The 14,551-nt window shown below is 38.1% G+C and overlaps 1 protein-coding gene across 2 annotated transcripts in view; it reads left to right on the top strand.

Moving 5' to 3' along the window:
- LOC122840936 (guanine nucleotide-binding protein G(olf) subunit alpha) overlaps positions 1-14,324 on the top strand; it is a 73,389-nt gene extending 59,065 nt beyond the window's left edge. For both annotated transcript variants that reach the window (XM_044133737.1, XM_044133738.1), the window contains exons 6-12: positions 6,722-6,776; positions 6,862-6,935; positions 8,657-8,715; positions 8,846-8,966; positions 10,322-10,452; positions 10,558-10,625; positions 12,030-14,324. In XM_044133737.1, the coding sequence (XP_043989672.1) occupies positions 6,722-6,776; positions 6,862-6,935; positions 8,657-8,715; positions 8,846-8,966; positions 10,322-10,452; positions 10,558-10,625; positions 12,030-12,176 (655 nt within the window). In that variant the 3' untranslated portion in view covers positions 12,177-14,324. The remainder of the gene's footprint in view (positions 1-6,721; positions 6,777-6,861; positions 6,936-8,656; positions 8,716-8,845; positions 8,967-10,321; positions 10,453-10,557; positions 10,626-12,029) is intronic.
- The last annotated feature ends 227 nt before the right edge of the window (positions 14,325-14,551 follow it).

Below are 14,551 nucleotides of genomic sequence, written 5' to 3'. Positions count from 1 at the left end.
AAACAGTTTTTAAATTACATCTATTAAGGACAAAGATCTGCCTGATCCTATTAGAAAAGTAATAGCACCTCAAAGCTAATCTATCGCTCTGTTGTTATGACCTGCTCTTCTTTGCAGAGTTGTTTTAATTCAGCCACATTTGATGGTTTTTCTGCTAGAGAGCAGGATTTACTGTTCCATCAATTATGGCAGGCAATTCAGGTCCAGACCATTATACCACCACCTCCATGTTTGATTGCAGCCTTGATCTCAGAGGAGAGCCGTTTGATTTTAGCAGGAACATTCACAGAATGTTTTCCAAAAGTCTCAAGGATCATCAGGATGGAGTTTCATTTAGCATTTGTGGTTTTTTTGCAGCAGTTGGTTTCACTTTGAAATTCCCCAATGGAGGCCATTTTTGCACAGAGTCTCTGTTACTGTTGAATGATGAACTCTGACCTTTCTTGTCCAGTAGACTCTTTTTGACTGGGTCCAAATTTGCAATATTTATCACATTTTCATCTGCTGTTGTTCTCTTTCACAAACAAACCCTTTGAAAAATCTGTTCCCCTCCTCACCTGTGGTGGCGCTGCACCAAGAACCACTGAAGTAAAAGACAGAAAAACCTCTGAAGAAGACACTGAACGCAACTTCCGTTTTCACAAAATGTAAAAAAATGGAGTAGCATCAGATTTTAGCAATTTTAGGATTTCTGTTTTGTCTTTGGTAAAAAACCACGACCCATTTCTCCCGCTAGACCCGTGCTAGCATGTTTGTTTTGGTTGTATTTACCCAGAATGCCCTGCGCTGTAGCCCGCTTTCTAGATATATGTATTAGTTCAGTTTTGGTTTAATTGCTGCTCAGTGCGTTGTTCTCTCAGCAATTGGCCTTTTTTGAGTCTGTGTTCTCCAGTTAAGGATTCAGCATTCAGCTTCTACGCATCACAGATCTGGAACAAACTTCCAGAAAACTGCAAAACACACGAAACACTTAGTTTTTGTTTAAAGTCTTTTTTGAATCATAGTGAATGAAACATAGACCAACATTTTGATGTTTATTGATTTTGGTGATGGCACACATCAAAATGTAATGTTTGTTCAACTATTGACTGTATGGAGTTTTCTTTATAACTTTGCAATTTAGTGTTTTTAATATATAAAGCACCTTGAACTGCCTGCTGAAATGTGCTATATAAATAAACTTTATTAATTGATTGATCATGATTTAATTCACGATTAAGCATAGGAACCAGTTCTATTTTCACTAATCGCTAGGTCGGTTTGTTAACTTTCATCCTTACTGAATTTGTGTTTTATGTAAAGATTGGGCCACAGAAAAACAGAACAAGTCAAGTGATTCTGTCCGTAACAGAGCTTCTGCATAGCAACAGAGTTGGGCCTGCAGGACCGGTGCGCCGTGTTTGAGCTCAACACACAGTGCAAAAACACAAACCTTACCACGTGTGTTTGGTCTAATTTCTAGAGCAGTTACCTTAGTACACTAGAAATAAGACAAAACTAACTTATATGTAATTTTCCATCTTATTTTAAGTAAATAATTTTACTTATAAGAATGCAATTTTCACATGTTATTTAGCTGCGTTCGCTTTATTTAGGCAACAGCAGGTCTAAAAACAGAATTTCTAGTTTTGTTTTGGTCATAATCAGATTGAATTCTTACAGAAGACGTTTGTTAAAATAAAATGAAAAATAATAAATTTCTCTTGTTTGTGGATTGTTGTACTTTTCGGATGTAATCCATGTTTTTGTTACCAGTTTTTTGCACAAATCTTATGCAAAAACACTAAATTTAACTGAATGTTTTTGGTCTAGTTTCCAAGGAATTATTGACGTAAAACAGGCTTCTATATCCTGTTGAAAAGTTACTTGTAAGTTAGTTTTTGTCTCATTTTAACCCTTTAAAATCTAAGTTTCAAATCTCCGCCTGGATATTTTTAATTGTACACAGTTCTTTTAATGTCCTGTGAGTAAATATATTTGCCCATCTATCCATAACATTTTTAGTTTTGCAATTTAAAAGAGTGCCTGATCAGATTCATTTCACTCCCTGCTACGGCGGACTGAAATTACCGTAATAACTCGATATCGGCTGGAAAGCGCAACGTCTCCCCTTCCAGAAACCGGTGGAATTTTTTCCAATAGCACAAAGTCTGGCAGATTTACGGGACTGCAAATTTGTCTGGATCGTCGGCGATCCGTTCGGTCTAGTAGGGTTAAGTGCACTAAGGTATTTGCACTAGAAAGTAGACCAAAAATACTTCATAAGATTTTGTGTTTTTGCAGCGCAGAGTCAACGGCGGCGACCGTAAAGCACAACAGAGTGATCATTAGTTTTACATCCAACCTGAAATTCAAAACAGATCTGTCTGTAAATCATCAGCATTTACAGGATGGACGAGAATTAACAGCTCGTTTAGCGGCACGTCCTTCGTTGTTGTGTGTGTGAGGGGTAAAAATACTGCAGCGTACTTTGCTGGTTGTGTGTGCTGTACGCATTAAAACAAAGTGGGAAAAGCTGGTGGCCTGTTCTCCCTCAAACCACAGCTTTGACAAAGTGACCGCATCACACAGCGAAATGGGAATGCCAACGGTGAACCAGAGCTGGGAGGAGACTGAGGAAAACGGCAGAAACCATAAAAAAGACGGACTCGGCTATTCCTGTCGTCCAACTGTCACTAAATAAAAGCTGCACCCTAACCTCTGGATAAGGAATTACATTCACCTACGCTAACTATTCTGCTTTCTGTTGGTCTTTTTATGGATCTCTTGTTCCGTTTTCTTTCTTTTTTTTTTTTTTCATTGGAGATTATATTTGGATATCTAGTACTGCTGTCACATGGCAGTCACAAAGCACTCTGTAATTATAACCTAGCTATGTTTCTGCAAGGAAGACTAAAAATACTAAACACATTTGTGCTGGGTTTTTTTTTAAGTCTGAATGTGTTTGGGCTTTTTTTATTTTTGTTGAGAAGGAGGAGTTGGCTTGTGTGTACAATGTTACTTATGGGTACTATCTGGTAATCAGACGTAGTATTATTGGATTAACTGTGTTCATGACACAAGAATGAGTTAAAAATTCACCTGTTTGGGTTTTATTTTTGTCATCTTCCACATAATTTAAGACAGTTTTTTTTTTCAGTTTTGAAGCAGAAACTGAACGTTTGTAATCTATCAGTTAGATTTTTCACACTTCTCCGTCTTGCATAACGGCAGTCTGAATATCTGCTGTTTATCTGTGAAATCACCAGCAGCAATCGCTACTTTGTGTTTCAAAACTTTTTAAAAATGATATTTCTCCAGACCTAATGAAGGACTTATTAACAGAGCTGACTAACAGATGAAACTGATTTTTCTTGATATGTTGTTTTTTAAATTAGAAATCTTAAATTAAGCCTTGTTTTACATAGTTTTCATACGTTTGCCTGCCTCTTTTCCTGTCAGAAACAAAATTTTCTTGGATGACTTAATGTTAAATTTAAATCTGAAAGGGGACTGAATGAATTTGAAGCTGTCAAGCATGGCAGCATTATGCTGTGGGCCAGTTTTCCTGCCAGCTCGCCCATTATTCCCTCTATTGTGTTGGGTTGAAGTTCAGGTATTTGAGCTTTTAGTTTGACTTTCTCAGGTTTTCTGGCTACTGAAATGATTCATAATTAAAATCAGACGGGTCAACGTGTTTGTATTCAGGTTAGAAGGAAGTTCAGTGAAGTTTTAGTTTGATTTTAAGACAATTCTTAGTAAGCTGGTCGCAATAAGCAACTAATCGCATAATAAATTAAAATTAGCTCAATAATTTCCATTCTGATTAATTAATAATATCATAATCCATTTTATTTGTGGTTCCACTTATTTGTGGGTTTTATTTTGTTTTTTAATTTGGATATTTAAAATCTTCAAGTTTCACTTTACAAAATTAAAGTTGAACTTTGACAGGGCTAACTTGCATTGTTATCCATCCATCCATTTTCTGTTCACCCTTGTCCCTAATGGGGTCAGGAGGGTTGCTGGTTCCTCTCCAGCTGCGTTTCGGGCGAGAGGCGGGTTCACCCTGGACAGGTCGCCAGTCTGTCGCAGGGCAACACAGAGACATACAGGACACACAACCATTCACACACACTCACACCTAGGGAGAATTTAGAGAGACCAGTTAACCTGACAGTCATGTTTTTGGACTGTGGGAGGAAGCCGGAGAACCCGGAGAGAACCCACCATGCACAGGGAGAACCATCTATGCAGAAAGACCCCGGGCTGGGAATCGAACCCAGGACCTTCTTGCTGCAAGGCAACAGCTCTACCAACTGCGCCACTGTGCAGCCCCCCTTGCATTGTTATGCTATTATTATTATTATTGTTATCACAAAAGCTCTATGTTTTAGATATAATAATATTGTGTAATTAGTGTTTTATATTAAACTTTAGATGTAAACTAAATTACCCAACCTGTTAGTTTTAAGTGCTGTCGTCTTTTTTCCATCCTTTTTACAGCTTTTTTTTTTTTTTTTACAACTTTTAGTCATGCGGCAGTTTGTGTGAGAAAGTTTTGTTGCCCTTTCAGAAATAGTCCTACTTCTCCTTTCGTCTGCAGCAGAAATAGTCGGCGTGATGAAAACGTTGCTGTCAGAGCACATGAGCGGCGTCGCTGTTATCTAATGGCTCATAATGCACTATTCATTCTCGGTTATTTAATCCTCGCTGGGCGTGTTGGTGTGCCGCTTTCAGGCGCCCGAAGTGAAAACGAAGAGACCTACAGAGGAGTGCGAACGCGCACGTCGGGTTTCCTGTGTGCTGCAGCCGCGCCGTCTGGCTGGTAACATCCTGAAAATGCAGATTGGTTGGTTAGAAAATCAAAGATGGTGAGGAGATGACCCGGTTTGGTCCACATATGGGTCAGTGTTGCTGAAGGAAGTCACCGCCGTCAGCTGAATGCAGCTTCCTGTCTGAAACATCCTCCACCTCCTCTGAGTTGATGGGAAGAAAAAATAGCTTTTGTTACTTTTTTCTTTTTTAGTTTAACCTATTTATTTAAAAAATATTCACAACTCAAATAAGATGATATAAAGGAGTTAAGTAGAAGTATGATCTTATTTGACCCTGCCCTCCTTCTCTTATGTGTCTCATGCTACACATTATTTATAAAAAAAAATTATATATATAAAATTAAATGATGATTTCTGCTTTTGGAGTAATACAAGACATGAAACTTGTTTACTGTAAATTTATTGTTTATCAGTTGATGCCATTTTAAAATAGTTAAAATAATACCGAACATTTAAAAATCCAAATAAGTTTTTCCAGTTTGTTGCTCCTGTGAGGTTAAAATGGTCATAATATCACTGTTACAATGCAAGCTAATTACAAGTGATGCTAATAACAGTTACAGCTTAGGAATGATAAAGAATCTGGTGTTGACATGTTGGTATGGGGGGACCCTAAATAAAAGTCAACTTAGGGCCCTGAAAAGGTTTGGACCGGCCCTGATGGCTACTTTTTACCTCTAGTTTAAAAGCTCAGTGCAACACGTGAAAATCAGGAGGTTTTAGCAAGAAAGATATGTGAAAACGATATGTAGGGTGTGAATACTTTTACGAGCGTAATGGAGCCCCCTGTTGGAAGTCATTTCTTGATGATCCGGGTCATCCAGAGGCCCAACCCGGCTCCGGTTGTTCGGAGCCCGCCCGCCCACTGTGCTGCTGCTGCTGCCGTCTCTTTCACAACAGAGAGAGCATGTGCAGCAGCAGCAGCAAGCCGTCTAACCTCCACAATAACTGCCTTATGCAATCACTCTGGCTAGAGACAGACAAAAATAGCCCAGACTGAGCGCGGCCGCCCTCTAGTGGCACGCAGCTGCAACAGCAGCGGCCTCCCCGGGCCTCTGCAGGGAGTCGGACATGGCGGCTGCCTCCGGATCGGACTGGACCATTTGTTTCCTCCTGTTCGGTTCTCAGGGTTCATTCAGGTGCTTGAAATCCTTGAAAATCCTTGAACAGGTGTTTTAAATGTTTGGAAAGTGTTTGAAATATGCAACCTGCACAGTTTTGTAAAAAGGTTTAATCTAACGATTTGATTAAAATTAAAGTTGAAACCTGACACTTTCATACAGTTAATAAAAAGACACAAACACAGGTTTATCACTATTTGAAGTTAAACCACACTTAACTTTTCTGTTTTTTCAGGTTAGATATTATTACCAGTATTATTTCTATTTCCTAAATTCCAGAAAACTTAGCAAGAAGATTTATGTTTTGTGTTTAACCATTAAATTTGAGCAGGAAGATTTGTGTGGATTGTTTCAATGAAATTAGTATTTATTATTCCTAATGACTATGTGACTTATTGATCATTTTATATCTCATACATTACACAACTTCATAGAATTGTGGAATTTTTGTTAAATTAGTGTTTTGTTCTTGAGAGAAACCTTTCAAAACATTACATTTTGTTATATTTTAGTTCACTTTGTCCCTGATGTAGAATGTGGAATGCAAACACAAGACATCATTCATGTTAATAGCAATAAATGACATAATAATGAATTGTAACTGTCTTTTTGTAGTTCATTCAAGTGTTAGGTTGGAAAATTTTTAAAACTTACCTTGAAAATGCTTTTAAAAATGCTTGAATTTTGCCGTTGAATAAAGTGTACAAACCATGTATTGTACTGTTTCTGTGAATCTAAAGTTTAAAAATCTCTCTTTCTTCTTCTTCTTTTTTTTTTTTGCAGTTTCTTGGACAGAATTGACTCAGTAAGACAGAGCGACTACACGCCCACAGACCAGGTCAGTCCTCCTGCTAATCTGCTCCAAAGAGGCAGCTTGTTGTTTTTATTTTTATTTTTAAATCCTCCTTCATTTCTGTGCGCAGGATCTTCTACGCTGCCGAGTGTTAACTTCAGGGATTTTCGAGACGAGGTTCCAAGTAGACAAAGTCAACTTTCAGTAAGTCGGACCAGAGTGTGGCTCGCGGTGCGGCTTGTGGCCCTCGGAACAATTTTGTGTGGCCCTTGGCTTGAAAAAACAAACAAGAATAGTCTAAAAGTTTCACAAATGCTGTTAAACAAAAAACATTTTAAAATCTTAAAATGTAATGTGTAGCACAAAGTATTCAAGTATTAATTAGTAATGGGGACCAAAAACAATCAGTGACGTTTACTAACATGCAGACTTTGGAACGCCACAAACTGTTCCTGTTAATAAAAATACACAAAAATCCAGAAGAAGATTAAACATTTAGGATATGTTTTTTTTTTGTTGTTGTTGTTATTTTTAATCTGGGAAACATGCAATTCCCTTTAAATCTACAAAGAACTAAAGAAATCTGTCTGCTTTGCTTATTTCATTTAAATATTATATTTGGTTTGTTTATTTAGCAAGTAAAAATAAAGAACCAGACAATTAAAGTCTTAAAATGGAAACTTTGCACACCCCGCTCTAAAACTAGACAGAGATTAGAAAACGCTGAAATAATACGCCACCAGAAGCACATTTAGAAATTGTCTTGATTTTGTGCTCCCAGACTATTTTTGTCACTTTTATAATATTTTAGAATATTTTGCGGCCGCTAAAAGGACGCATTGTTCCTGTTATGTCCACATCCGCTCTTACGTCGTGTGTTATGCAGCCGCTCTGCAGAACTCCGTCAGAAGCTCCGAAAGCAGAGCCTCCAGAGGCGTTTTCCAGTAATTTTCTCCTTTTAGAAGCGTTTGACCCCGTCCCGTTTTGGCATCACCATTAAGGAATAATGGTGGATCGGAATGCCCTCCTGGGCTTCGGTACTATATTTACCTTTTCCTCGTGATTCAGGGCCTGAAATGTTAGAAGTTTGTTCCCTCCAACATCAACATCGTCTCAAAGGAGAGAAAAAACAAAACAACAAGAAGGAAACAGAGCCAAGGACGACTGGACTGGACTGGACTGAACAACTGAACTGAACTGAATCACTAGACTGAACAACTGAACTGAACTGAATCACTGGACTGAACAACTGAACTGAACTGAATCACTGGACTGAACATCTGAAATGAACTGAATATCTGAACTGAACTGAATCACTAGACTGAACAACTGAAATGAACTGAACATCTGAACTGAATCACTAGACTGAACAACTGAAATGAACTGAATCACTGGACTGAACATCTGAACTGAACTCAATCACTGGACTGAACATCTGAACTGAACTCAATCACTGTACTGAACTGAATCACTGTACTGAACAACTGAACTGAATCACTGGACTGAACTGAATCACTGGACTGAACATCTGATCTGGACTGAACAACTGAACTGAACTGAATCACTGGATTGAGCTGAATCCCTAAACTGAACATCTGAACTGAACTGAACATTTGAACTGAACTGAATCACTGGACTGAACATCTGATCTGGACTGAACATTTGAACTGAACTGAGCTAAACATCTCAACTCAATGTCTGAAATGAACTGAATCATTAATTGACCTACTGAATTGAACATTTAAAAAAATTTTTCTATTTTTTGAACATCCATCCATCCATCCATCCGTCCTTCTGTCTATCTATTGTCATCTTGTTGTTTACTGTCGGTCGTTCTGCGTTTCAATACCGTTTTTAACCACTAGATGTCAGCAGCGAGTGCATCGCTGTCTCACTCTGACCTGCTGTTTGTTTCTGTCCCACAGCATGTTTGATGTCGGCGGTCAGAGAGATGAAAGGAGAAAATGGATCCAGTGCTTTAACGGTGAGACCTCCAGCTGTTTAATATCAATTAAACATCAACGAAACATCAGTTAAACGTTGCTAATATCAATAAAAACAGAGATTAAATGTGCAGAAGCGGTCGTGACTCTGAGTCTGTGCTGTTCCTCCAGACGTCACTGCTATCATCTTCGTGGTGGCCAGCAGCAGCTACAACATGGTAATAAGGGAAGACAACAACACCAACAGGCTACGGGAAGCACTGGACCTTTTCCGCAGTATTTGGAATAACAGGTGAGACCCGACTCGGAGAAAGCAGGTCCTTACTCTGTCCTTAGCACCACTCAGTCATTGTCTGAGTTACAGACCAGCCAATACAGACTTTTAAGGCCAATACTGATTATCAGTGTAACCAAACTCCAAAACGTGCTGCCATTTTGTTAATTTAATTTAATTTTTTATCTTTTGGGGTGATTCTCGTTTTTGATATTATTTTTTCTTCCTCCATTTAAATAATAAAAATGGCACAATAATGAGAGATGTTAAAAAAAGTATCAATTTAAAACTGAAGGGAAGAACATGGAAAGAGGAAAATAAATCAGTGTAGGGTTTAAAAAATTACAGTAAATAAAAAATAAATATAGAATACAGAGAAAATGATGAAATGAAATGTCACAATAAATAAACAGAGTATGAAAAAAATAATACAATATATGTAGGATCAGGGAGAAATGAAAGAATAGTAATAGTGTTACATCAATACTATTAACAATTATGAATCTGTATTACTTTATGTCACTTTGTAAATCAAGGAAGTTTGCACCTTTTTTTTTATGCAATATTTGCCACATTAAGAACTTTGTCAAGCCATTTATTTATTTCAATAGCTACTGGTAATTTTGGCAGGATTAGCCTTCCATATGCTCAGTAGTTTAACATGTCTGTGAATCTGTGCTTAAATTCAGAGTCCCCCCTCACAGGAGGAATAATGTTTTATTGCTGGTATTTAATAAAATATCTAATTTAATCTAGATAATCACACATTTTCACTGCAGGATTTAAGAAAATACAAACCTCGGAAAAAAATTAGCAGTGTCATAATCATCACAGAATTTGAGAAAAATCAGAAAAATCTAGGTTAGATGCACAATTATTGAAAGACGTCAACGTGGATTAAAGTTTCAGATTGCTGTTTAGATCTGGACTTTGATTAGGCCACTGTGGCACATTAATATTACATTTACATGGTCTAAAAATCTAGACACATGTAGCTCTAGCTGCAGCCTTCAAGGATTGGTTTGTGTTTGTTGAAGAAATTCATCCCACAGCATCATGCTGCCAGATCTGTCACCCGGACGATAAATTGTCCCAGAAGTTATTGCGATAAATGATGATATTGTTATTTTGTGACCATTTTCAACTGATATAATGGTAATAATGACAAAATATCGCAGGGACACGTTCTCAACCATCAATAAACTTTGAATTATAATGGACCTAAAACTGAGGCACCACAATAAATAAAACAATAAATCATGCTAGGGGGAATCGTGGATCTTGTCTTAATTGATTGATTGCTTAGGCCTGGATGCTGTTCAACAGTAAAATAAGCATGTTTAACATAAAAGCTGCTGCTGTTTGTTTTTCAGATGGTTACGCACTATATCCGTCATTTTATTCCTGAACAAGCAGGACATGCTGGCTGAGAAAGTATTAGCCGGAAAGTCCAAAATTGAGGACTATTTCCCCGAATACGCTCGCTACACCATACCAAATGAAGGTCAGTGACTCGCCTCGCCTCGCTTCGCCGCCGCGACTCTAACAAACACTTAGCCGTACTGGCTTTCTGTTGTGTTTTTAAAAGGAGACTCTGTTGTCCTTTCAGCAACTCCTGAACCAGGCGAAGACCCCAGAGTGACGCGAGCCAAATTCTTCATCCGAGACGAGTTCCTTGTAAGTACGACGCCTGAATTTAATCGCCTGATTGTCGGGGTAACAACCCACAGGTGCGTTGACCCAACAGAAATAGGTTTTCTCTAAATAATGGAGATGTTGACAGAGTTTCTATGGCTAATCTCTCGAGACCCCGATAGCATCTTTATCTGGATTGTTTTCTAAGAACCTTAGTGGGAATAGTGGGCATTTCTTTATGAAAGAGCGGTTCTATTTTTGACGTTTGCCAAAGCAGGGTTTCCATTTTGTCCCTTTGTGGTTTGTTCAATGTCTCAGCGTGTTTCATATAAAAATAAGACGACTGCAGCTTAATGATGACTAACGCTGGTCTAAAAATGCTTGTTTGGTCACTGCCTGACTCATATTACCCGGTTCGTGGTGACTGTCGCTATATTTAGACAACGGCTGATCTAAAAACAAAATTTCTAGATTTCTTTTGGTCATAGTGGGATTGAATCTTCAGAGAAGAAGTTGGATAAAAAGAAAGAAAAAATATAAATCTCTCCAGCTGTGTTTTTAACCAGTTAATTTCTGGGAAATGTTCTATTAACGGTGCCTTGCAAATATTTCCCACGTTTTGTTACAACCGTGTAGTAAAATATTTGTTTTTGGGATTTTATGTGATGCAAAATATGACAAAACTAACACAAAGTTGGAAAATATTTTGGGATTAGACACTGAAGTTTATACCCATTTTTCTTTGCAAAGCAGCATTAGCTCAGGCTGGAAGGAAAACTTTGACTAGACCGTTTTATCACATGAATATTCTCAGACTTTTTATAAAAAATAGCCACTTCAGTCTCATTTTTCAAGTTTTCAGATTATTTCACTTATAACAAGACATTTTTCCCATTTTAGAAGTTAAATAATCTTCCAATGGAATTAGTACTTTTTGTGATTATGAAAGAATTTTTGACTTAAAACATTCTTCTATTTCTTGCTGAAAAGTTACTTGTAAGTTAATTTAGTCTTATTTCAAGTATAATAAGATATTTGCACTAGAAACCAGACAGAAATACTTGGTAAAATTTTGTGATTTTGCAGTGTAGGAACACAAGGAGTGGATTGGTTAGAGAAAAAAAAAATCTATATTTTCCAAAATTAAATTCAAATTCAGAAATGCTTTATTGATTCCAAAGGTAAATTAAATGTTGTTGTAGCTCGTATTAATTCAAATGCTTCAGTTACTGTAGACTGTGATGACTGTTGGCAGGAAAGATCTCCTGTAGCAGTCTGTATTACAGTGAATCTGAAGGAGCCTCTGACTGAAGACGCTCCGTCTCGTGAAGATCGGTCAGGGTTGTCCATCGTTTCCTGATTCAGTCGTTTTTAACGCCCAGCACCTTCCTGCGATGAGGGCTTTTATTCTGAAACCCTGACGGTTTCCTGTCGTCTCCCCCACAGCGGATCAGCACTGCGAGCGGCGACGGCAGACATTACTGCTACCCGCACTTCACCTGCGCCGTGGACACGGAGAACATCCGGCGGGTGTTCAACGACTGCCGGGACATCATCCAGAGAATGCACCTGCGGCAGTACGAACTGTTGTGATGGACGGCAGAGACACGTCCCTTTCTCTCTCTCTCTCTCTCCCTCTCTCTCTCTCTGTTTCTGTTTCTGTCTCTCTCTCTCTGTTGGCCCCTCTGTGTTTCCTCTCTGCCAGTCTGCATCCTTGACGAACCCTTTCTACTCCCCAGAGACCCTCAGATTCCCCCTCCTGTCGAGGAATATGAAGTACTACTGAAGTGTGTCAAATCCTCTTCATCTTTTCAACTTTTTTGTACCTTTTTTCTTGATTTATCCCCTTTAATCCGATGATGTTATTGGAAGTTCGGGGAACAAAGTTGTCACGTGCTGCTTCTTGAATATTTTTCTTTGAATCCTTCCTTTATTTTCCTTCTTTTTTTTTTATGCCTTCATTTTTGTCATTCCACTAAGCCTCGGGCTACCTCCTGATTTTATTATTTTTAAATTTTTTTTTTGTTTTTTTTTTTTTGCCCCAATTATTATTTTTTGGGATCTGCTTTGGTAAAGAGTGTGGAAATAAAAAAAGTAAAGAAAAAACAAAACACACACACACACCAACAGGACCTCAGTGTAGAGGCAGGAATGAACCGCCACCTTAACTTCGCCGCCGCCACCGCCTCCATCGTTTGATGGAGAGAGGAACCATTTCCTTTAAAAATTCTTCTTCTTATTGTTGTTTATTTTAATTCTCCAGAGGAAACAAACACACAATGTAGCATCATAATATTTATTACCCGCCCTGTCACGATGTTGGCTTGCCGAGAGACTTGTGGAGCGAGAGATGAGATAAAAAAGGAGGGGAAAGGAGGGCAGGAAATAACGTGATGACGACTGAGCTCTCCGCACCTTAGCCCTGCTGCCTCCACGGACTCGAACCGGCGTCCTTTTTCTGGTTTTGTTTTATTTTTTTGTTGTTTTTTTTCCCACCCTTTTTAGCTTAGAGATACTGAAGGGGAGGAGGGCGGGAGGGGAAAAAATGTATTTGTTGTTTTTTTTTTGTTAACTTGTACACTGTGCAAGGTCGAATTATCCTGTACAGACTGTAAAATGTAATATTATTTTGTACAACTTAATTGAAAGAAAAACAAATCTACTTGTAGATCTTTGTGCCTTGATTATGGCTGTACCTGTAAATGAGCTCAGATGTAAGTATGTTTTCGACTGCGCTGTACAGCTTGATGTCAAAAACTCTTATCGGCAGCGAAGAGACTGCGGGTAGGGGACTTTCTCTGTAGAGTTTAGTTTTTTCTGGTTTATAAAAATAAAGGAAATGCTGTTTAGTAAAAAACGGGGGAGAAAAAAGAAAAAAATACGGACAAAAAAAAATCCTAAAAACCTGTATACATTATGCAAATTAACCACTTACCTGCAGTGAAGACCAGATGTTGCAGCGCCATGCCTTTTTTTCTTTTTTTCTCGTTGTTTTAGTTTTGCTTTTGTTTTTTCTCCTTATATATATAAATATATATAAATATATTTTTTGAATTTCACAGCTTTAAACAAACATTGGAAAATCCATTGAAAGTGTCCAAATTGCAACCTGGTGTTGTTTTAATAGGAACCAACTTACTTTTTCTTTTTGTTTTAATTTTAGTTTTTTGAGATGAAGTGTGTGAGATCTGTGCTGATGTGCGTGCCTGTGCGCATGTGTACATAAGAGAAACATAGACTCACAGACACATCGTGTGCGTATGCGAGGCCGAGTGCGTGTCGTGCGTGTAAAATTTTATAAATGTATGTACATGTAAATTTATAGGTCTATATAAATATATATGTACAATTATACATGTTTAATTATGTGTGTGCCTAGGTGTACATACCTATGTATGTATACGGTAAATATGTATACATACACACATAGGAAAGCATGTTTAGGATGAAGATGAATAAATGAGAGCGTGCAATATTAGTAATTCTTTGGTCCTTTGGAGCCATACTTTAATGGCACAGGCACTATGAATGTGTGAGCAGCACCCAACAAGACGAGCTCTTTTCCTTGTACAAACAGCATCAGCCTTTTTTTCTTCTGCTACCGTACACGTCTATCCCCGAAAGAGAGTGAACTGACTGGAGGTGCGAAAAGCCTTGTTTGGGCCTTTGGAAGGATGATTAAATGACGTTTTTATTTTCTTTAAATAAAGAGGCACATTAGAGGACTTTGCTTTATTTCCACCCTGGTGTCCAGCTGTGTCCGTTTTGTTTTTTCCTCTTCTTTTTTTAGTGTTTAAGAGGCAGCAGGAAGAGCGGAGAAAGGCTTGGTAACTTTAGGATTGTTTGTGGAAGCGTTTTTTAAATCAGGAAATACTGCAACCAGCTGTGTTTTTAACTATTTTAAAAGAAATTAGCCATGAGTTGGTTAACAGCAGTGGTGTGCACACGTATGCTAATACGCTATTGCT

This window comes from Gambusia affinis, linkage group LG12 (assembly GCF_019740435.1).
Source record: "Gambusia affinis linkage group LG12, SWU_Gaff_1.0, whole genome shotgun sequence".
Taxonomy (NCBI): domain Eukaryota; kingdom Metazoa; phylum Chordata; class Actinopteri; order Cyprinodontiformes; family Poeciliidae; genus Gambusia; species Gambusia affinis.
Note: the sequence above shows the minus strand (reverse complement) of the source record. Positions and strands in the feature narration are given on the sequence as shown.